This window comes from Camelus dromedarius, chromosome 14 (genome assembly GCF_036321535.1).
Source record: "Camelus dromedarius isolate mCamDro1 chromosome 14, mCamDro1.pat, whole genome shotgun sequence".
Lineage (NCBI taxonomy): Eukaryota > Metazoa > Chordata > Mammalia > Artiodactyla > Camelidae > Camelus > Camelus dromedarius.
Genome location: NC_087449.1, coordinates 60,828,756 through 60,851,966, shown reverse-complemented (window position 1 = coordinate 60,851,966; position 23,211 = coordinate 60,828,756). Strand labels below are relative to the sequence as shown.

The window sequence follows — 23,211 nt, the reverse complement described above, 5'->3', positions numbered from 1 at the left end:
TGTGCCACTTGCCCAAGTGCCGAGGGCCTGGGAGGGGCTCTGGCCACAGGTCATCCGGGAAGACCCTCCGAGACACTGAGATTCCCTCCAGGTCTAGACTCAAGAGAGAAAGGATCAGGTCTCTCTGTGCTGCCCAGGCCTTCCCTCTCCACCCCCTCATCTGCACGGCCCTCTCCCTGTCTGAGGTCCTGCCCTTCCCCTGGCAAGTGATTTGGGACAGAGCCCATGGTCCAGGAGGACCTGTCCCTCCACACTTGAGCAGCCCCGTAGGGCGCCTCTGGTGGTACCAGGGGACCATCGCCCACAGGGCCCTCTCTGCATAACCTCTCCCTTGAGCGAGCTAGGACCCTCCCCTTGGCCATGAAACCAGAGAATTGCCCGGAATCCCTCGAGTCCCCTTGCTTGGCTTCCGGCAGGCGGACTGCAGAGGCGTCCGTAGGGGAGCCGCAATTCCATCACTTGTTTTCCCAGAACTCCCTGGCATGCAGCAAACTCTGGTGTCTTGGGACCTGTTGACTTTCCAATTGATTCAGTGGCTGTTATAGTGCTTTCCGGGCTCTGTTTTAGAGTTTTCCGTGACCACGTTTTGCCATTGAACCAAGGACCCAGGCCAAGAGCCATCATGTTGGGCAACTTCCAGGGCAAATTGGGCTTCCTTGCCTCTCATGCCTCATGAACCTGAGATACCTTGAACTTGTAATTTGAGAAGCCCTGATTTAATTTAACTGCACTATTTCATCAACTGTAATCTGAAAATACCACCACCAGAGAAGCACTCAATAAAAACCGGCTGAACTACAGTGGAGGACTTTGAGCAGCTGACTGAGATGTTTCTGGAACCAAGCAGCTGATGAATTTTTATCGAATGCGCCGGGAGCCCAGAGATGAACACAGCAGGCATAGTCTTCAGGACGCAAAGTCTCAGGCACAAAATGGCACCAGCAGCTCCTCCTTCTCTCCCCGGGCACCCTTGCTGATTGCACAGTTTACCTGCGCTGACAGCCCCAATATTTATTTCCCAGTCTGGTTCCAACTTAGCAATTATGGAAGAGTGCTCCCGGCCCTGGACTTCCCACTGGATAATTGGCAGCAAGTGGCTCTTCTGAGGGCCTGAGACATGTGTGCACTGACCATGTGCGTTGGCTGGGTCAGGCGGGAATGCCTGAAAAGTCATTAAGACCTGCCATCCCCTTCTCTTGCGTGGGCACTGCCCCTTCTGGGGAGAAGTGAAGGTTTTAATAGCTGGTAATGACCAAGAAAATCATGCAAATCCTTCTAACAGATTTCTCCCAGACCCAGCGATGATGGTTCCTACCCCAGCCTTGCGGCTGCAGCTGCCCCTCCAGCTCATCACCCTCCCTTTGTTTGCCCCACAGCTGGAGCATTTCAGGAGTCAAGTCATCAAGGCCACCTATGGACGAGTGAAACCGTTCCAGGACAAACCCGTCTCAGATCAACAGGTTCGTCTCTTTTTCCCGCTTTCTTCTTCGGGGACCCGGGACTCCAGACACTGGAAGCATATGTTTCTGTTTTTTGTTAGTGGCACATATTTTTCACTCTGTTGCTACACCATAAAGATTTGTTTTGCTTTTCTGGGATTTCCTGGCTTTGAAATTAAAAGCCAGTTAAACTCCCTGGAAGTGTTTCTGTGAAAATCCAAATTAAACCACCCAGACCCGTTTCTGGTCGCCAGACCCGCGTGTTTTAACCTTCATTTGCGCTGCGAGGAAAGGGGCGGCCCCACCATAGACGAGGCGTCCTCCCTCGCTCCTTCTGAGGAGGGAAGATGGCAGCAGTGAGGAGGGGCCCTGGCTGTGGTGACTGTCCTGGTACCCTTCGCATTATCCTTTCAGCCCCGTGGGTCAGCACGTGGGCCATTCTCGGAGAAGCTGACCTTCTCTTTCCGAGACCCCAGCATCAGGCTCAAGCTCATGAATTGCTCGCAGAATGCAGAAGGATCTAGAACAAACTCGTGGCAACATGACAAAAATCATCTCCAATCCTGGGAAACATGCCCTGGTGACGGAGCCGAGACCCCCTCCAGAGCTGTCACCGAAGCACGTGGGGACCTCCCTCCTCCCCGCGGAGACGGGAGCTGGAGCTGATGCCCCCCCCCCCAGGTCCCCTCCCCGCAGAGCTGCCCAGGATTTTAAATCGTGGTTGTTTTTTTCCCTCCTTTCTCTCACCAGTTAATAGAGAAGATCACCCAGGTCACTGAGGACAACATCAACTTTCAGCAGAAAAAGTGGAGCCTGCAGAAGGAGACTCAGCTCAGCAACTCCCAACAGGGGGAGATCGCCGAGAGCATCGAGAAGCTGAAGACGTGCTTAGCCAGCTGCCAGGTGCCCCTTCTCCGCTCTTCACTAATGTCCCCTTTGTGTGTCGTCTTTGTGCTCCCTGTTTGGGAAATCATCCAGCCTTCGTGGAGCAGGTTGGGAAGTCAGACTCTGCTTTTCTGTCCATCTTTCCTCTTGCTGGAGAAATTTGTTTGAGATCAGAAAACAAAGGACCTCCAAAAATGCCTCCCAGGTGAACGTGGTGTGGCCGATGAAAAGCTGCCCTGGACGCTCCAAAGACTGCCTTTGGGAGGCCCCGGAGTGCCCCACCCCCCAGCCCTGGGAAGGAGCGGGAGAAAAATAGCCCCATGTTATTTCCAGAAAAACCAAAGAAACATCCTGCCCTTTATTTGCATTTTTTTCTGTTATGTTCCAACAATGGAAAGGCTGTTCTTGCCCCTATTGCCTTGGACTCTGGAGAAGACAGAACCGGGGGGGGCCGGCTGAACCCCCACGGCCCCCATGCAGGGATGCAGCCTATCAGGGCAGACAGCTGCTTCTGCTTTCTCCGGAAATTAGCAGCTGCTATTTGGGGAGTCTGTGCACACGGTCACTCGTCAGCACTCTTTCTGATCAGGAAACCGCACTTTCTGACCAGCCTGTGTGTTGATCTCAGCAGGAATTTTGTAGCCAAATTTGGTTCTTGTTTCAGCCAAATTGTCATGGGCAGTTTGTCTTCGGGATCATCCAAAGTCCAAATTAGAGTGCAAACGCGATAAAAGCTGCCCCCTTCCCCCTCCCCACCCCACCAAAAAAACCATAATTAGAACTGGGCCGTCCCAGGGCGGCAGACACATGGCCCTGCTGGCTTCACCAAGAGGTCCAGAACATCGCTCCTGGTGGGGCACCTGCGTCAGGTGCTATTTCTGGCGACCCCTCACGACCGCATCTCTTTCCAGGCTTGCATGAAGACGTCTTGCTGCAGCGACGACCTGAAGAAGGAGGTGGACCTCCTTCAGCACCTGCAGGTGAGCCCCCCTGTTTCGGGGCTCCAGAAGGTGGCGCTGGACACCCTGCGCCTGTCGCTGTCCTGGCTGGAGGAAACAGAGCGTCTCCTCCGGGACGTGGGGATCCAGCTCTCCGGCTCCGACAAAGGTTACTGGCACTTTTTTTTCTCACATAGTCGCGTGCCTAAAATGTCGCGTTGACGCTGATGGTTGTGGGACATCTGTCGAGGAAGGCTTCTTAGGTAGGTGGCCAAGTGCTCCTTTCTCCAGACTTGGCTTCACCACTCGAGAAGGGATTTTCCCTTGAAGAAAGGACACGAGGGAGGTGCGAGGGCTGAAGAAACGTGAGATATGACAGATGCAAAAGGAAAACCAAAACTGTGCTGAATCTCATCTCTCAGAAGTGGCTGTTTATTTATTTAGTAGGCGCTTTTTTTTTTAAGAGCAGTTTTAGGTTCACAGCAAAACTGAGAGAGTTCCCAGGCACACCGTGCCCCCACTCTGGCTCAGCCTCCCCCACGGGCAGCACCAGCATCTGTGTGGTACGGTGGGCACGTCATAGTCACCCAAGGCCCCTCGTTTACATCACGGTTCGCCCTTGGTGTTGAACACTTTGTGGGTTTGGACAAGTGCGCGATGACATGTATCCATCATAATATCCTACAGAACAGTTTCACTGCCCTAAAAATCCTCTCTGCTCCATCCCCCCACCCTCTGACACCCAGCCCCTGGCAACCACAGATCTTTTTACTGTCGCCATAGTTTTTGCCTTTTTCAGAATATCACATAGTCGGCATCATACAACTTCTCAGATTAGTTCTTTCACATAGGAATATGCATTTAAGTTCCCTCCAAGTCTTTTCATGACTTGATAGCTCATTTTTTAGTACTGAATAATATTCCATCTTCCACTTACTCCTGAAGGACACCTTGGTTGCTTCCAAGTTTTGGTGACTGTGAGTAGAGCTGCCATAAACATCCACGTGCAGCTTTGTGTGTGGACATGTTTTCAGCTGCTGTGAGTAAATAAACAGGGTGCAGTTGCTGGATCATGTGGTTAGAGTATGTTTAATTTTCAAGAAAACCACCAAAATCTCTTCCAAACTGGCTTGCATTTTGTGTTCCCACCGACAACGAATGAAAGTTCCTGTTGCTTCACATCCTCGCCAGCATTTGATATCACTACGGTCATATTTTGTGTCTAACTTCCGAGGCATTTCCCCATGGAAATAGCTGTGTGATGCTTGGCAAGTTACTTCCCCCTCTCTGTGCCTCAGTTCTCTTACCCGTAAAAAGGGGATAAGAAGGCGTTCCCCACCCTTTAGGATTGTTGTGAGGACTAAAATGCTTTGATATATGTGAAGTTCCTGGCATAAAATAGGCATTACCTAGGTATGTTTATTGATTTTTTTCATTTTGCAAGAGAATAGTTTCATATTATACCCAGTTTTCTTCAGTTTTGCCCCTAATGGTACATCAGGAAGACCCTTCCATGACAGTACACACAGACCTACGTCATCGTTGTCACTGATGGCAAGGAGTCCCGTGGTGTAGGGTGTGCCGTGACCCATCTAGTCAATCCGCCACCGTGGGCATCTAAGTTGTCTCCAGGTTTTCACACTTACGATGATGCTGAAATAAACATTATTCACGTATGCCTATTCACCCCATCTCTATCCTAGATGTGGAGGATGTGAACCACTTTCATTCAGCAGAGATTTATTGCGTGCCTACTGGGTACTAAGCACCGTGCAGGGTGGAGACACAGTCAGAGACAGGTAGAATCCAGGTCATGAGGTGCACGAGTGTTGGCTGTACAATTCCTCCCACTTTATGTTTGAAATTTTTCATAATAAAATCTTGGGAGGAAACAGGCACTATCCCTGCCGGCCTCAGGAGGGATAGGGTGGCCATTAACTGAAAAATCACTCGCTCGCACGTAAAGCTTTGATGGGGACGAGTGCTTTGAAGGGGAAGTGCAGGGTTCTGGTCAGGGAGGGCAGGGTGTCTGCAGAATGCATAGGAGTTATTTGCCGAAGGGGGAGCATTCTGGGCGAAGGGAGCATTGCAGTGGGATGGGGAGCATGGAGAACATAAGGGGATAAAGGAAATGGAGGCAGAGGTGGGCGTGGCAGGAGCGGGAGGGAGGCCTGCAGGCGCTGTACCATGGGCAGTGGTTGGGGGTGCAGAAGGCTGGCAAGACCCTGGTAAGAAGCTCTGCTTTAACCTAAGAGCAGCGAGAATCCCATGAAAGGCTTTAAGTGAGGAGCTGATGGAACAGGCTTGCACTGGGAGACGATGGAAGGTGGCTGGCACGGGACACTGGGAGAGCAGCTGGGAGGCTGTCACAAGAGATGGTGGTGGCCCTCGCTAAGGCAGAGGAGAGGATGGAGAAAGAGAGAAAATTCCAGGGGCAGGTAAGAGGAGAATCAGCAGGCCTCAGCGGTGGAATCAGATACAGTGAGAAGGGAAGGGACAGAGAGAAAGACGGCTACAGGTCTCCAGGTTTCCAGCTTGTGTAAGTCAGATGTGGTTCCTTCACTAAAATCCAGACTAAGGGACGCTGTGTGAGGACCAGATCTGAGGAGGAAGACGCGTGTGAGGGTGCCAGGGACGCAGCTGTCACCCTGCAGATCTAGCCTGGAAATAGCTATTAGTGACGTGGCCCCCGAACCCAGAAGAATACGCCACGTGGTGGGCATTTACTAAATAGCCGTGGAATGGACGGACAAATGGATGGATGCATAGACGATGATTGAAGCCATGGGTATGGATGGTATCACTGAGAAAGAATGTCCTGAGTGAGAAGGGAGAGCCCAGGGCCCCACCTAGGGACTGCCAACACTTTGAAGGTTATTGATACTTCTTGCCAAATCGCCCTTCAGAGAGGCTGCGTGAATTTGACGTTCTTCCAACAATGAATGAGAATAGAAGAGTGATTATTATTAATACAACTCAGCAACAAAAAAACAAGCAACTCAATCAAAAAATGGACAACAGACCTAAACAGACATTTTTCCAGAGAAGAGATACAGATGGCCAACAGGCATGTGAAAAGATGCTCAAAATTGCTAATTATCCGAGAAAAGCAAATCAAAACTACAATGAGGTATCACTTCACATCAGTCAGAATGGCCATCATCAAAAAGAACACAAATAACAAATGCTGGAGATGGTGTGGAGAAAAGGGAACCCTCCCCCACTGTCAGTGGGAATGTAAATTGGTGCGGCCACTACGGAGGACAGTATGATGATTTCTCGCAAAACTAAAAATAGAACTACCATATCGTCCAGCAATCCCATTCCTGGATATTTATCAGGAAAAAAAAAAAGAAAGAAAACACTAATTCAAAAAGATCCATGCACCCCAATGCTCATAGCAGCACTATTTACAACAGCCAAGAGACAGAAACAACCTAAGTGCCCATCAACAGATGACTGGGTGAAGAAGATGTGGTACACATACATATACACACAATGGAATATGACTCAGCCATAAAAAAGAAGGAAATTTTGCCATTTGCAACAACATGGATGGACTTGGAGGGTATTATGCTAAGTGAAATACATCAGACAGAAAGACAAATTCTGTATGATGTCCCTTATATGTGGAATCTAAAAAATAAAAGTAACTAGTGAATATAACAAAGAAACAGACTCACAGATACAGAGAACAAACCAGTGGTTACAAGTAAAGAGAAGCAAGCGGGGAGGGGATTAACAGGTACAAACTACTATGTGTAAAATAAATAAGCTGTGAGGCCATTGTACAGCACAGGGAACTGAGCCAATATTTTATAATAACTAGAAATGGAGTATAGCCTTTAAAACCTGTGAATCACTATGTTGTACACCTGAAACTTATATAATATTGTACATCAACTATACCTCAATTTAAAAAAATCTATGACCTAAAAAAAAAATCTGATTGGTGAGGAATTCGCTGTGTGGTCCAGCTGGGAAGATAGGAGACATCTGAGGAGGACCTTAAAAGTTAGTTCCCGTCTCCTCCTGCCTTGTTCCTCAGCTTCTTTTGATAAGGGAAAGAAAGAACTCCGCGTTTTTCTTTGCAAGCTCAGTCAATTGTGTCTATTTCTGCCAGACTTTGTTACCAATGAAAGGCTTCCCTGCATACATAGAAAATCACTTTTTCTCAGATACCCAAGGTAAGCAGTATTTTTTTAGTGAAAAAAAAAAAAAACAAGCTGTAATACAATATGCATAGTGTTCTCCCATTTTTTTTTAAGTCAGTATCTGACCAAAGGAAAGATCTGGAGGAAAAGACAGAAAGTGTTGAGAGCATTGTCCGAGCATGGTGGGACTACATGGGTCTTGACTTTCACTCAGCCATTCAACAGCTATTTATTGCAGGCCTACTATGTGCCGGCCACTGAGGACACAGTAGGGAGCACTGTCCACATTATAGGTTTCTGTAATATTTGGATTTGTGTAACAGGCACGTGTATCTTTTGTAACCAGAAATATAATAAAGACGTGCCTCTTCCCCCAAAGAGGGAAATCCCCTTATGATTACAGTTCATCAATGAATGGAGAAACAAGACCACACCCTTCCCCTCCCACACCCTCAGTTCCCTCTGTTCCCCAGTCGGCTTTAGATCCTACCCAGAATTTGATCCAGCCCCTCGGGCTCCTGGGTCACAGGGTTGCAGCTGAGCGGACTGCAGACCCCTCCCAATTTAGCCCCAGAAATCCATACACTCACCAGGTTCCTAGAACCCAAGCCAACGCCACCCATCTCTGCTATCTTGCGGTCTCCTAATGCACACTTCACAGAAGCCAACCCAACCCATCACTCTCGAGCCTCCAGTCTCTCTTAAAAGACAAGGACGGACCTCGGTCTGAATTCTGCTCCTACCACTGACCAGCTCTGCAGCTTAACCTGCTGGTCTTCTGTGTCTCATCTGTAAATGCAAACACGGGTTGTCTACAATGATTAGAAATAGCGTGCATGCGACCCCTGGCATGGTGCCTGGCGCACAGCACGTGCTTAATACTTAATAGCTATTATTATAGTATTTTCCTCACTCTTCCAAGCTGGAAATTCTCAGCAAGTTGCATTGTCGGAGGTCAAGGTCCCAGGCATGAGCCTGTTAAGCTCTCCTCCTTTCTCTCGCTGCACCCATCCTTTCTCCCTTCCCTCTGTCTCCCCCAGATGCAGCTCTTCCGTCCCTGCGTCTCCCCTTCCCTCTCCCTCCCAGGAGATCTTGGGCACAAGGTCCTGAATCACGACTTCCTTCTTTGACATCTCTCCCTGTTACTCCTCTCTGTCATCAGACGGGCGCTTCGAGAGGGTAGCTCCCTGGGACCACTGCTCCTTTAGCTCCTTTGCTACGGCTCGCACTCCTGTCCCACTAAGATCTCGGCATGCGTGACTTCCTGCCTTCCTCACCGCCAACTTCCTACCTTGTCTTTGCCTCTTTAGCAACTGCCATGGAGCCGCCTGCACTGAAGGCCCCGCTTCCTCCCCGAGCTGTGTTCTCTCCAGCCCTCCCACCGCCCTTGGTTCTCTTTCTCGAAACCCTCTTACCTTTGATGATCACAACTGGCATGGGGGGTGCTCCTGGCATCCAGTGGTAGAGGCCAGGGATGCTACTAAATGTCCTGCAGAGCCCAGGACAGCCCCACAACCGAGAATGGCCCGGCCCCACGTGTCAGCAGTGCTGCCATTAAGAAACCCTGCTGGCTCCTCCTTCTCCAGTTCATTCCCAGTTGTTTTTCTGGAAAAACACCCTTCATGAAGCCAACTCACTGCTCCATCAGCAGCTGAACTCACAGTGACTCAGACCCTGGGGTCCCACAGCCATGAGCCCCAGCCCGGGCTCAGCCGTTTGCCAGCTGCGTGATGTCCAGAATCCACAGGTCTCAGAGCCCGACTGGCTCATCTGTAAAACGGGGGGATGGTTGGACGATGCGGTGCGTTGATCGCTTCCCAGAGGGCTGGACACACAGGTCACACTCATGACATTCCTAAAATGTTTAAGTCAAATTTATACTCTTTAAGCTACTCTTCTAGGCTGGCCACACATTGACTCAGCCTCCTACCCCAATTCCTCTCTACCCCTTCCCTCCCCCATCGTCCGCTCCACACCAGTTAAGCGCAGTGCTCTCCTGGAACAGGCACTGCATTTCTCCACCTCCTCTTCTGCCTTCAGCCCCCTCATTAGTTTCCTATGGCTGTTAGAATAAATTAGCACAAACTGAGTGGCCTAACACAATCCGTATTTATTCCTTCACAGCTCTGGAGGCCAAAAGTCCATAGTCCGTTTCACTAGGCTGAAGTCAAAGGGCTGGCTCCTTCTGGAGGCTCTAGGAAAGAATCTGTTTCCCCACCTTGTCCCGTCTCTAGACCTTTATTCCTTGCATTCCTTGGCTGACGGCCCCCTCCTCCATCTGCAAAGCCAGCAGTGGAGCATCGTCAGCTCTCCTCTTCTGTCTCGTCACCTTCTCCTCTGTGTGTGGTCAGACTCCCTGTCTGCTTCTGATAAGAACCCATATGACTAGGGGGCAGGGTGTAGCTCAGTGGCAGACAGCATGCTCAGCATCCCCAGTACCTCCATTTAAAATTTGTTTTGTTTGTTTTTAAATAAATGCATACATACATACATACCTAACTCCCTCCCTCTACAAAAAAAGAGAGAGACAAAAAGATTGAAAAAAGAAAAATCCACATGACTGTATTGGGCCCACCCAGATCATCCAGGATAAGCGCCCCAACTCAAGATCCTTAACTTCATCACATCTGCAAAGTTCCTTCTGCCCTGTAAGGTGACATTCACGGGCTCCAGGGATCAGGACCTGGATTTCTCTGGGGATCATTATTCATCCTTCCACGTCTTGCATTCGGAAATGCCCTCCCCTCCAGCTTGGAATTCTGCATACCCATCAAGGCCCACACCCAGTGAATTCTCAGTCAAGAGTCACCCCTCCAGGGGAAACGAACGATCTCTCCTCCCCTGGACTCTCACCGCCCCACTCCTCCAGCAGTCACTTCCACGGGACCTGGAGTTGCTGCCTGTTTCCGATCAGGCACTCAGACTTCGTCTCTTGTACTGAACCGTAAGTCCCTTGAGGAATGGCTTCATCTCGCCCGCCCACACTCAGCCCACAGTTTCAAAGCACACTGGACATTTAGTCGATAGGAGTTCCGTTGATGATTTTTTATTGCCCCAAAACTTGGATTTGAACCCAGCAAAAGCTAATCAACTCACATTTTCTTGATGAGAGAGCAGCATGGCTCTCATTCTCCCGCCGGCAAGCTCTGTGAAGACATTACGCAGAAAGCAAGGAGGTGAATTGCATTGATACTTACCTTCTCCTTCCTTCTCGTTTTAAGGATTGTCCTTGTATCTGAAATACCTTCTGGACCATTATAAGAAAATCACAAGCCGGACCCAGGAACTTCAGGTAATCTTTTAACTTCAGAAGTTTGTTTCAGCTCCTCCTCAGCCTTTACACAGCACAGTGCATCCTAACCCTGTTTGCCCTCTGTTAGGAAGTCAGTACACATTCTGCCGAAGGTGAGATGGTGTCTCTGTTTGCACACGAAATGATTCAGACAGGGGAGATGAGCTCTCCCAGGAGGACAAGGAGGCTTGTTGTCCTGTGTCAAAAACCGTAAGAATGTAAATGCCATCAGATCTAAAAAGTTGTGTTGATTAAATTCAGTGGAAGAAGTACGGCTTGCCCAAGTCCAGGCGGCAGACTTACCAAAAGTTACACGTCAACATTTTAGAGGCAAGATGATCCTTAGGAACTGTATCACAGTATAGTTATTGCCATATTAATACTGTGTTATACGCAACCGTGAAACTTCAGCGGCGTTCCACAACTGCTGTTCACAAGTCTGGGGTCAGCCGCTAGGTGGGTCCGCTGACCTTGGGTGGGCTTTCTCAGGTGTCTGGGCGTTGGCCGGCCTTCGGTTGGCCTGGGCTGGCCTCAGCTGGAGCAGCTGTGCTGGGTTCCATGCGCCTCTCGTCCTCCAGCAACCTGGCCTGGGCGTGCCGTCGCAGTAATAGTAGAGGAAACAGAAATCCGGACGAGAAAGCAGGCCCAGACGTGGAGTGCTTTTCAGTCCTCTGCGTGTGTTATGTCTCCCAACATCCCACTGGCCCAAACAGGTCACATGACTGAGTTCAGTGTCAGGGGACAGGATATGGGTGGGCACTGCCAGTCACCTAGCCAAGGACATGGCTAGAGGAAGGGCGAGATATTGGGACCACCATTACAATCAACCACAAAGACCATCCAGTCCAGGGGTCCACAGACTTTTTCCATAACGGGCCAGATATTTAAGTCTTTGCAGGCCATACGGTCTCCATCACACCTCTTTGACTTGGCTGTTGTAGAGCAAAGGCAGCCATAGACTACGTGTAAATGAATGGTGTGATGGGCATGGCTCTGTTCCAATAAAACTTTATTTATAAAAATGGGCAGTGGACCAGACTTGGCCTGCAGACAATAGTTTGTCAACCCCTGACCTAGTCCATTCTCCTTATTTTACAGATATGGACATTGACGTTCTGAGGCTAGGGGACTGTTTCAGCGTCACGCAGCTAGTTGGTGGAAGAAGCAAGACAAAAGCTCAGGCCTTGTGGCCCTGGCTCACTGCTTTTTCTCTTACACTCAGCAAATAGGAACTAATCATTCTAACTACCATTTACTGAGCACCTACTGTGTGCTAAGTAAGCACTGTGCTAAAAGCTTTCCATCATTATCTCATTTAATTCTTATGACTAAGAGGTAGACACTAGTACTAACCTCATTTTCTTTTTTTAAATTTTGTTTTTTTGTTTGGGGGACTTCAGTGGGGGAGGTAATTAGGTTTATTTATGTATTCATTTATTTATTTATTTAAATTTTTTTTTTAAAACAGAGGTACTGGGAATTGAACCCAGGACCTTGAGCATGTCAAGCACACGCTCTACCACTGAGCTATACCCTCCCCCTTCAACCTCATTTTCTAAATGAAGAGGTGTCTAGAAAGAGCTAGAGCGGGGAGGGTATAGCTTAAGTAGTAGAGCACGTGCTTAGCATGCCCGAGGTCCTGGGTCCAATCCCCAGTATCGCCTCTAAAAATAAACAAACAAGTAAGCCTAATTACCCCACCCCACCCCCCCATAAAAAAGGAAAAAGAAAAAAGAACTAGAGCTGAGATTCTATCTAGAGCTGAAGCCTGAGCTCTTAACCACTGTGTTCTGTTGCTTCCCTGCTAGGTACTAGGCTAAGCATAGTTTTTCTGTGTTTCTAAGATTTTGTCAACGTTCATCGCTCCCCCGAAGGTAGTGGAAGTGACTCCTGCGTTGGTCCTGTCCCCGTCAGCTGCAGTTCCCCTTCCTCTCATTTCAGATCAGGATCAGCAGCTCTCAGGAATCTCAGCAGTCCTTGCTGCAAGAAAAGCTGCGGGAGCATCTGGCAGAGAAGGAGAGGCTGAATGAGGAAAGGCTGCAGCAAGAGGAGAAGCTGAGAGCCAGAGTCAAGTGGCTGACTGAAGAGAAGGCGGTAAGGGGATTCCTGTCCTCCTCTTTGCTCCCGACAACTAATGAAACGGCCCTTCCTGTGAGAAACCGAGGGCGCGTCCTTAGATGGAGAAACCAGCCACTCCTTGTTGGGTGCCGTGGAACAAAATTAATTAAAGAGGGTGAATGATGTTGGAGGAATTAACACGAAGCTTGAGTTCTAAAACTCAGAGTAAAATCAACTTGAACAGGCAAGGTTACTGAAATGTCTGGAAATGGTAATCCATTTGTTTATATATTGCAGTTGATTTTATGAATCTGAATAGTTACTGCAGGTCCTGGTTTGAGACTGACAGGTGGTTCCCAAGAGTGTACAAGACCACCTTTGTGTTGTTTCAGCCTTTTGCTTTCTCTTTGTGGACATCAGGGGAAAGACATGGCCAGAATTGCTACTTACTTTTCTAGAAACCAAGCCATTTAGAGGATGCTTACAGTGGCACCTCTCAAGCTCAGACATGCTGGTGAACCACCTGGGGGTGTAGTTAAAAGGCAGATTCTGACTCAGCAGCTCTGGGGCGGAGCCTGGGAGTCTGCATTTCTGACAGGCTCCCAGCTGGTGCTGACACGCACCTGTGCAGACCGCATTTTCAGCCACAAAGTCTTAGAGGAAGGATTTCCCAAAGTTGGCGGATAAGAACCATCTGGATGCTGGTTAAAAATACAGATTCCTGGGCCCCACCCTAGATCCCCTGAATCCGAATCTATGGAGAAAGCCAGGGAACTGCAGTTAATGAGCCGATTCTCATCCTTGTCTTCGAGTTGGCCCTTTCTGAGATTCAGGGACCCACCATTGATTTAACTCCCTCAGTCGCCGTCATCCTAGATCCATGGCTCCCGACTTTCACTGCACTTTTGTCATCTGAGAGATTAGAAGATACTAATTCTTGCACCTTTCCCCCGACCCCCACCCCCAGGTTCTGATCTAACTGGGGATGAGGGTGTGGTTCACGCACTGGGAGTTGTAAGCTCTCCCTGGTGGTTCCAGCGTGCAGCCACAGTGGAGAGCCACTGCCGTGGGTGGGTGTGAGGGGCGTTTGCAGCTGCCTCTCCCCCCACCCACCTCAAATAGCAGCACCAGATCCGCTGGACCCTGGCTCTGCCCCCACACCTCCTTTCTTCCCCCGAGGAGGACTGGACCTGCCGCTTCCTCCATCTTTCACCAGTGGCAGTTTGGTGACGCCCGACCTGGACCATCCTTCTCTGTCACCGGTGCTCCAGACCTCTCCAAGAGGCAGAGACCTCTGCCTGTTTCATTTCATCCTCTAATTCGTGCCCGGTTACCTCTTCTCCTGTTTGCCTCTTTCTCTGCCTTTCTTTCTGCCTTTTGTGAAATAAAAGATTAAAGAGGAAGAACCATCTGACCAAAATCATGTATGATCCACATAAAGGTAATGTTAACGATAGCCTTAAATCAAGGCGGGTCCCTTTTGAGGGGCAATTCGATATAGGACAAGCCCGTACCATTCCACAGAGAGGAAAATAAAAGCAGAAAGAACCTAGAAACTTCGAAACCTTCACAAAACTCTCTCCACCCGTTTCCTCCCTCCTCTCTGATTAACTTCTCCCTCTCCACATGTCTTATTTTTAATTTTCGATAGACTTTTCCACTACAGATGTACAGTATTTCAGCCCCAGCACGTTCAACACCAGCGTGGGCACCGGCCTGGGCCTCCCAGACGCCCATCTGTAACACCAATTCCAACAGACACAGGGTTTCAAGGACAGACATCAAACCCTCTTTAATCACAGCAAACCTCAGCTCACACCACCCCTTGCGGAGGGGGATGCCAGGGACGCCCCTCCCTGAGCAGACAGTTGTCTCGTGGAGGGTCATCCTTCCCCAGACACTTTTGTTGATCAACTTGACCCTAGGGACTTATCTGAAAATTCTGACCCAGGCTTTAGTGCCAGCTGCCCCAATTTTTAAATGAACCTCACTCATATCACAATGCAGTGTCTCCCCCATCCCTTTCTGAAAAATACATGTGTCAGAATTCATTAATTAAGCTCCTTCTCATGGATCTTGATTTGTTGCAGGACTCTTGTCTCAAGGGTAGGAAATTCTAGGTCCCTTTGTGGAGCTAACATTCTTTTTTTATTATGATCTGTTGCCAATGCTTCCCCGGTTTGTGCACACACTGATGGTTTAGATCAGGGGTTGGCAGACTTTTTCCATAAAGAGCCAGACAGTAGATGTATGTTCAGTTCTGCAGGATGTGTGGTCTCTGTCGTGACTTCTCAGTCGTAGGTAATCCACAAACAACGAGCTTGGAGACTCTGATAAAACTTTATTTACAAAAAGCAGGCAGCGGGCCAGATTTGGTCCAGAGGCTCTAGTTGGCCTACCCCTTGGCTCTAGAGTCAAAGAGACCAGGGTTCAAATCCCTGTTTATGTGATTTACTAGTAAACTGGGCAGATGCCTTAATCTCTCGAAGACTGTGTCCTCCTCGGCAAAAAGCTGAAAAGACAGAAGAAATGATTGATCTTTACCAGTGAATTGTTATCCTGTGCCAAGCATTTCATGTTCGTCATCTCATAGGCCCCTGCCATCAACCCAACGTAGGAAGCACTATTTCTGTGCCCATTGTACAGATGGGGAGACTGAGGCTTGTAGAGCTTTTCTCTTGCCCAAGGCTATGTACCTAGGAAGGATCAACCAGAGGCTCTAATCTGGGCCTGCCAACCCCAGACCCTGTGCTCTTGGTTCCCAGGTTACTGCCCTCTGTCTTCCATGGGGTTGTCTTAAGAAGCGAAAGAGCTAATCCGGCACAGAGACCGGATTCCTACCCTGGTAACGATGTCTAATAAACAGCAGTCCCTGACTTTCAGGCTTTGGAGGAAAGCATTACTCAAGAGAAACGCAGAGCGAAAGAAGCATTAGAGGAAGAGCAGGCCAAAGTCCAAGAGCTGGAGAATCGCATAACCCACCAGAAGAAGGTATGCAGCTCGCGGAGACAGAGTCGGCCTGAGCCCAAGTCAAGGTCAGGCAACTAGGACAGACTGCCCCGGGGTGATAATCTGGGCCTGCCCACCCGGGCTCCCAGGCTCTCAGCTGCCCGCAGTCTCCCCCCGGGGGCTGTCCTGAGTAGGGAAGGGCTCACCTGTGCAGTGCCCAACAGACTCCAGATTCCCGCCGTGGTAAGTATGTCTATTACACTGCAGTCATTGGTTTTCAGGCTTTGGAGGAAAGCATTTCTCAAGAGAAAAACCGAGTGAAAGAAGCATTAGAGGAAGAACAGACCAAAGTCCAAGAGCTGGAGAATCGCTTAACCCGCCAGAAGGAGGTATGCAGCCGGGGAGTTAGTCCCCTCGAGCCCAAATCCAGCTTGAGGGCCCTGTGGAAGTAAGTTCAGAACCATGTATGATGAGGGTAGAACGTGGCAGAGCTTCCCTGGAGTAATTTGTCCTTGGGAGGGCTCAGCCACTTTGGGAAGAAGCATGGGGGACTCCAGGAGAGAACCCTAGAGCTGTAGCCTTGACAACCAGTTGGAAAAAATTGTAAACAGTTTAAAATACAGTCCTAGACAAGGCTTGGGAGATAAGTTGGGGCTGATGACATGAGCATCTTCTGCATGGAGATTGCATCCCAGAGCACAGAAATGGAGGAGGTACAGTGTCCTGGGACTATAGGGCTGCGTGCATCCTCCGAAAACATCCCCAAATCATCCAGCCTGCAATCCACCAGCAAGGAATTTTCTACAGCCCAGGGCAGTCCATCCTAGGGTTGATGCCTTGGGCTGGCAGAAAATGTTTCCTTTATGTTGAGTTAAATGAAACTCTCTCCCAGAAGGGTATCAGTCTTCCACGCGCCCCCTGGGCTCCTGCCACACCCATCTACTTTCTCTTCCACAGAATAGCCTTTTAGATGCTTGAAAATAGAGGCACCTGCTCCTCTCCAGACCCAAATCGCCTTGTTCCTCCTCATATGCCTCACAGGGCTGGGGCCCGGCCTTGGTCCCCTCCTCTGACCTGCTCTGCTCTCCAGAAGTCACTGGTTGGCAGCTCACCAGCTGAAAAGGGCCTGTGGACATGTTATGTTTGGCCATGGGAAGTTTTATCTTGAACTCATAAAATTTGCTAAAAAATCCAGATTTCCATCCTCCCTTGCACAGTCAGAAAATCTGGCCCTCTTTTCCATTTGACAAAAATGGACTGGAGTTGAACCAAGTAGAAGAAATTTGCCACAGTCCTCAGCATTCCCTATTGCAGCATTAAACACAACCCACTTCATTTGGGGTAACTGTCCAACCTCCACAGGCATCTGAGTTTGTGGCCCTTCATCTGTTTTCTTCCTAAACCATTTGTAGCCAAAGCTGGACCCAGTTCTCCAGCCATTAGTGGCCTAGAGCAAGACTCTCCCCTCCCTCGTTGAGGATGTTAGACTTCTATTGATGTGCCCAGACTAGCTTTGGGGAAAGCCCTGTTACATTGTTCACTCATGCTTACCTCGGGGTCCCCCTCAGATTCCCTGAGTCTTTTTTACAAAATGCTTTCTTTAGTGTTTCAATACTGAGGCAGCCCAGGGGCATGCAGGCTTGGCAGGCAGATGAGACATGGGTTCAAATTCTGGCTGGGCTCCTGACTGGCTCATTATCTGCCTTCTTTAAAGGTTGGCTGTGAGGATTAGAGACGCTGTACAGTGAAGTGTCTGGCAGAAGCATCATGCAGTGAACGGTGGCTGTTAGTATGATCACTGTACTTCTATGTCTGTTCAGGCACTTGTTCTCTATCGACCCCCCACTCTGTCCCCACCCCTCAGAGTAAAAGCCTTGCCCACCCACCCCTGAGGGACAAAGATGGAGCCTCTGCAATTTGATCTGATCCCAAGAGGGAAGGTGTTTACATGTCGGGTCTCATTGGGGTCTGCGCACAGCTGGGCTCTGCAGGCCTGTGTAAACAGTGTCACCGAGGCCTGGCCCTGAGTTATTTCTCCAGGTGTGGCGATGAGGAGGAGGCGCTCACAAGGGCTCCCAGGGCCAAATGCCACCAGGAGGTCAACAGCCCCGGGCTGGGGGGCAGCCCCTTGAATTTAGAGCTTTCGAGGTCACAGGGACTTCAGGAGGGAGATTACAGGGAAGCCTGGTGATGGACACCCTATGGCAGGGAGGAGCTGTGGCCAGGTCACCCCAGGCCAAGAAAAATGCCAGCCCATATCTCCTGCCAGAACCTCTCCGCAGCTTCTTGTCAAGGAAATCTGAGATAAAAATCCCAGGCGCAGACTTCGATCAACCTCAGAGGGTCACCTGACTCCTTTTTCTGTTAGACCTCCCTCCCTATTGTCAGACGCATCTTTAAGGACAGCGGAATCACTAGGTCATAATGCGGGTTTTGAGGTATCGCGAAAGGTGAATTCCCACCACCTGCCCAGAGAGCAGAGCGGCTGAGGGGACAGGAGCCGTGTGTGACTCATGCAAGGACAGTCTTCCCCGGAGTGGCCGTCGCAGCAGCAGAGGAGCTGCCGAGAGCAAAGCCCCAAGCGTAGACATGAGACCAGGCGCGGGGGACCCAACCCCAGTCACTGGCAGGAAGCTGTCTTACCCCGAAACCCACCTCAGATGTTCAAAATAAATGTGAATCTCCCGTGATGTGACTGCTCTGCTGCTTCGTTTAGGGCTGGTATTGGAACAGCTGAGTGTTGGGGGTTTTTAATGACTTTTCACTGGAAAATATATCAAAATATGTCGTATTTCATCCATGTTAGAGATTAAATATTTTTGCAGGCTGATCTAGACCCCTAGCCACCGGCTGTAATGGAAGCCATGTTCCAAGTTCCAGACATCTGACAGCCAAGCTGGCGTTTAACGCACAACCCATTTGAAAGTTCAGGTGCCCTTTCTTGCCACCACTGGAGACGGGCCCTGCCGGCAGCTTAGATCCTTCTGTGATTTGCGTCAACTGAATAGCGTATCAGCAAGTTGCTTCCTAGATAAAATTCCTTGATTATGGGCACTAAATACTAACCACGTCCCTCCCACCCTCTCAGAGCCTCCCTGGTGAGGTTCGCCCACACCCCTTCTAGAAATCGTGTGGCTCATTAATTCAATACACCGCCCTCCCCTGGAAACCTGATTCTCTTTAAGCGATTTATTTCAATAATGGGAAATTCCATTATTAATGAGATTCTTCTTCTTATCCGAGAGGCTGCCTGGTGCCCTGATAAGAGTTTAGACTCCGAAATAAGACAGGCCTGGTTCCCTCTGCTCCCTCGCCTCCTGCCAGGGCCTCCGCACACAGGCAACGTGCCTTCTGTCGCACAAGGTTCAGTCCTGGCCTCGCCACTAACAGACTGCATGATCCCTCAGCCCTCATCAACTTTCTGTTCCTTAATTTCCTCATCCATAAAGTGGGGCCACTCACTTCTCTGATATGGTTGCTGTGAGAGCAAGCTGGGTAAGACGTGCCAGCCTTGGGCCCTGGCATGGAAGACCAAACCCCCAGCATCTGAGCTATTAGCATTATTAACAGTGTCACCATTATTAGCAACTTTGCCCCTAAAGGTGAAGGCAACCAAAAAGACTGGTCATTGATTTTCAGGTTTTGGAGAGCAGCATGGCCCATGAGAAAAGAAAAGCAAAGGAAGCCTTAGAGACAGAAAAGAGAAAAGTGCAAGACCTGGAGAACCATTTAACCCAGCAGAAGGAGGTATGAGGAGCAGAGAGAGAGAAAGCGGGCTGTGGCAGCCAGACCCCTTTGGAAGGAGTGCCAGAACCAGACGTGGTGCCCTGATGTAGAGCAGGGGGTAACGTGGGCAGGTGGGAGCGGCGCCCCGACTCAGAGTGGCCAGTATCCCATCCTACAGCTCACCAACCGTATGACCTAGGGCAGACCACTTAACCCCCTGTGCCTCAGTTTGCTCATCCGGAACATGGGGCTGGTAATAGTCCCTGCCTCATGGGATTAAATGAGTGAGTATATATTAAGTACTTAGAACCATACTCGTACGTGGAGGGCCCTGTGCTTAAGCACTGCTGGTCAGCTAACTCATAAGAGAGATGTACCCCAGGGGAGAACCCCAGGGTTGGAGTCTGGGTCAGTCCCCTTCCTCCTCATCGTTGGAAGGTATTTCTGATGCAACCCAGCATGGACACAGGAGAAAAACACCCCCCTCCCCAGTTTTGCAGACTCCCAAGGAGACCCTCCCTGGACCGATAGACAGGTAGAGACACAAACATCGCAGAGTACAATGGAGTAGACAGGTACTTAACCCGCTCACGGGATGGGCACATCACAGAAGCACCAGGGGTCAGTGCCTTCTGCAGTAGATGAGAAGTGTATCCTCAAGGAGAGGGTGATGTGGCGAGGGGAGGGCTGTCCAAGTGCCAAGCCCAGGCAGAGCTGGAGACATCCACCCCCACCAGCCTGGGGACTGGGCCCACCAGCCACACCTGCCCGTGAAAGGCAGACCCCAAGGCTGGGAGGAGGGCTGTCACTCAGCTCAGCCTGAACGCCAGAGCCACACTCTGGAAGCCAAAGAAGGGCTCTCGGGGTCAGGAGGCCAGGGAGATGGGCCCTTAGTGACCTGTAATGGCATCTCCAGGAGCTGAGCTTGAGGGCCAGAGAGGGCACACACAGGCACGTGCTGGCCCTCGTGGAACTTCCAGAAACAGAGCCGTGACTCCAGTGAGTTGCTTAATTCAGTTTTATTCATCCATCCGCAAATATTTACCGAGCACCTACCGTGTGCTCAGCCCTATTGAGCATCAGGGACACTGCAGGGTCTAGACGGACCTCGACCATGCCCTCCCAGACTTTCCGCTCTAGGGTGGGGGGACAGACAACCACAGACGCACAGGGTGACTGCAGAGCCCCAGGTGCCGTGGAGAAGACAAAAGAGGGCTGGATTAGGGAGTGGCCCACAGGTAGGGAGAGCCTCTCGGAGGAGATAACATTGAGTGAGACCCGGAGGGGTGAGGAAGCACCAAGGAAACATCTAGGGAAGAGACGCCCCTACATCGAGCAGCCCACATGCAAAGGAGGGAGGGCCTGCGTTAGCCCGGGGGGCGGAGGTGGGGGCACGAGGAGTGAAATAAGCTGGAACAAGACAGAAGCCAGATGAGGGGTCAGGGGAAGAAAGTCGGAGGGAGACACAGAGTAGGCAAAGTGGGGCATGGTTCAAATTTCAGCTCTGCCCTAACATGCTGTGTGACCCTGGACAAGCCCCTTGCCCTCTCTGGGCCCTCATCTGTAATGTGGGTACAATGACAGAACCACCCCAGTAGTTTGTTGTCTGGAATCAATGCATTCACTGTGAAGCACCTGCCCAGGTGAGGTCAGAGTCCAGGTCGGGTGGGGAGGATGGTGCGTGTGGCCCAACGTGGGGGCTGGATAGTCAAGCAAAGACCTTGGCAGTGGGACTGTGCCAGCCCATGCAAGGAAGTGAGGTCAGAGTCCGCATAGGGTGAGGGTGCACCGACTCAGAGTATGCCTTGTTAAGGAGTAGAACCCAAACTGTGGTCAGTGGCTGTCCCCGGAGTGTCCCTAATATAGATGAGCGGGGTGGCAGACTTTGCACCGGCCTAAGTATGAATACACGAGCGTGTCTCTTGCCTCCAGGTAGAGTGGAGTTTGAACCAGGAGGACGGGTCAGGCAAGGTCCAGAAGCCAGGTGACAGAATAGGGCAGGGCACCAGCGTCTGAGCTGGCACCACCACCTCCTGACGGTGTGACCTTGGCACATTACTCATCCTCTTACTGTCTCACTGACAGCCTCCACGTCCTCACCTGCGAAATGAGGGGCAGATGCTGCCTAGGGGCTTGCGTTCAGTACGCGGTGCAGGTGCTCACGTGGTATCGAGTAGAGAGCGGGCAGTATCATCATTGTCATTTTCATTTGTGATTTGCCAGGGAGCACAAAATTAGAGAAGGGAACGCACCCTCCCACGGGGCACATGGAAGAGGGTGGTGGCCTCTTAGACAGGCAGGGTCGGGGCTGAACAGTCTTAAGCAGACTTGGCAGTAGGAAAATGCCAAGCCCCTGCAGGGAGGAGAGTCAGAGCCCAGGTGGAGCAGGGAGGCCTGGGTGCAGAGCGGGGCGGGGAGGATGGAGGCCAAGGACACGATGCTAGAACAGCAGGGCTGTCGGGAAGATCACCTTTACTCCAGGGCCACGCATCCGATGTCTCATCCTGCCCCCAGCAGAGCAGCCCCTCTTACAACTTTCAGTAGTTTTTCTTTTTACCAAATCATTCTTGTTTGCTGAAGAAAATTTAAAAGATTACAGAGCAGTGAAAGAAGAAAGTACCAGTTACCATAATCTCAAACCCCCGTCATGTGAAAGATGGTGCGCATCTTTCCAGCCTTTGTTTATGTAATTTATTCGTTTGTTTGTTTGTTTGTTTATTAAGTGTTGTCCCTGTGAACCTTGTATTTGCATGGGAGATGTAACTACAACAGTTTCAACAGCTACCAGTTGAGTTTTTCGACCCTGCTCTGGTTGTGTACCTCCTAGGGCTTGTGTGGGTGAAGCTGGGCTCCTATCCCCTCCCCATCACCAGATCTGTTGGGTATATGTTCTCGGTCCCAGACTGCCCTGGACTTCAGTTTTCGGACCCAAGCCTTTGTAGGTTGGAGGGAGACCACCAGTGTCCTTTGAAGCCACAGGCATCAAGCCTGCTGGGACAGGAGGCATCCCCACTCCCCGTGTGCCCCACCAGGCTTCATCTCTCCTGCCCCACCTCCCAAGAGGCCGGGCACTTCCAAGGCCCGGCATTGGGCCAACACCTGTTTAGTAGTTTAGTTAGTGGCTCAGCGCCAAACGCCTTAACCTGAACACTCACCAGCATGTCACTTCCTGAGCACCAGCCCAGAAATCCTGAGTGACTAATTACTCTCCCTTTTAGGGACATAATCAACCAAGCCATGACTTCCGGGTTCTTGGCGTGCCGGGCAGGCCGAGATTCTCACCTCCCTCTCCTCCAGGTGTCCTCCTGTTCCTGGAACTCTCGCTCCCAAACCCTGACTCACTGGTTTCAGCGATTACTAACCCCGGCTTCCCCTTGCAGTGCCCTCCCCTTCCTCCTCGTGCCATACCCTCAACACCACTTGTCACTGACTTCCAGATTACAGAAAGCAGCATCGCCTACGAGAAGCACAAAGCGAAGGAGGCCATAGAGAAGGAAAAGAAAAAGGTGCAAGATCTGGAGAACCGCATAACCAAGCAGAAGGAGGTACGAGTCTCAAAGAGGAAAAGACGTGGAGGAGCCGGGATGGCTAAGCCCTGGGCTCCGGGGGCAGGCAGTCCGGGTTCAGATCCTACCTCTGCCACCCTCTGGCTGTGGGACGTTGGGCAGGAGTTGCCATCTCTGCACCTTAGTTTCCTTATTTATGAAATACAGGTAATCCAACAGGTCAACCTCGTGGAGCTGTGAGGCTTGATTGCTAACATCCACAGA

The 23,211-nt window shown here is 50.5% G+C and overlaps 1 protein-coding gene and 1 non-coding gene across 6 annotated transcripts in view; one reads left to right on the top strand and one right to left on the bottom strand.

Moving 5' to 3' along the window:
• Nucleotides 1–23,211, top strand: part of FHAD1 (forkhead associated phosphopeptide binding domain 1) — a 123,551-nt gene that overhangs the window by 66,770 nt on the left and 33,570 nt on the right. For 3 of the 5 annotated variants that reach the window (XM_031464112.2, XM_031464111.2, XM_031464113.2), the window contains 8 exons: nucleotides 1,377–1,460; nucleotides 2,190–2,342; nucleotides 3,236–3,431; nucleotides 10,638–10,708; nucleotides 12,650–12,802; nucleotides 15,650–15,757; nucleotides 15,997–16,104; nucleotides 22,879–22,986. In XM_031464112.2, coding sequence (XP_031319972.1) covers nucleotides 1,377–1,460; nucleotides 2,190–2,342; nucleotides 3,236–3,431; nucleotides 10,638–10,708; nucleotides 12,650–12,802; nucleotides 15,650–15,757; nucleotides 15,997–16,104; nucleotides 22,879–22,986 — 981 coding nt within the window. Of the gene's footprint in view, nucleotides 1–1,376; nucleotides 1,461–2,189; nucleotides 2,343–3,235; nucleotides 3,432–10,637; nucleotides 10,709–12,649; nucleotides 12,803–15,649; nucleotides 15,758–15,996; nucleotides 16,105–19,354; nucleotides 19,463–22,878; nucleotides 22,987–23,211 lie in introns of all 5 variants that reach the window. The other 2 variants (XM_064494042.1, XM_064494041.1) reach the window with 2 other exon arrangements.
• On the bottom strand, nucleotides 12,174–12,246 carry TRNAV-GAC (transfer RNA valine (anticodon GAC)). Its single transcript has one exon. It is a non-coding gene; the product is annotated as a tRNA-Val (tRNA).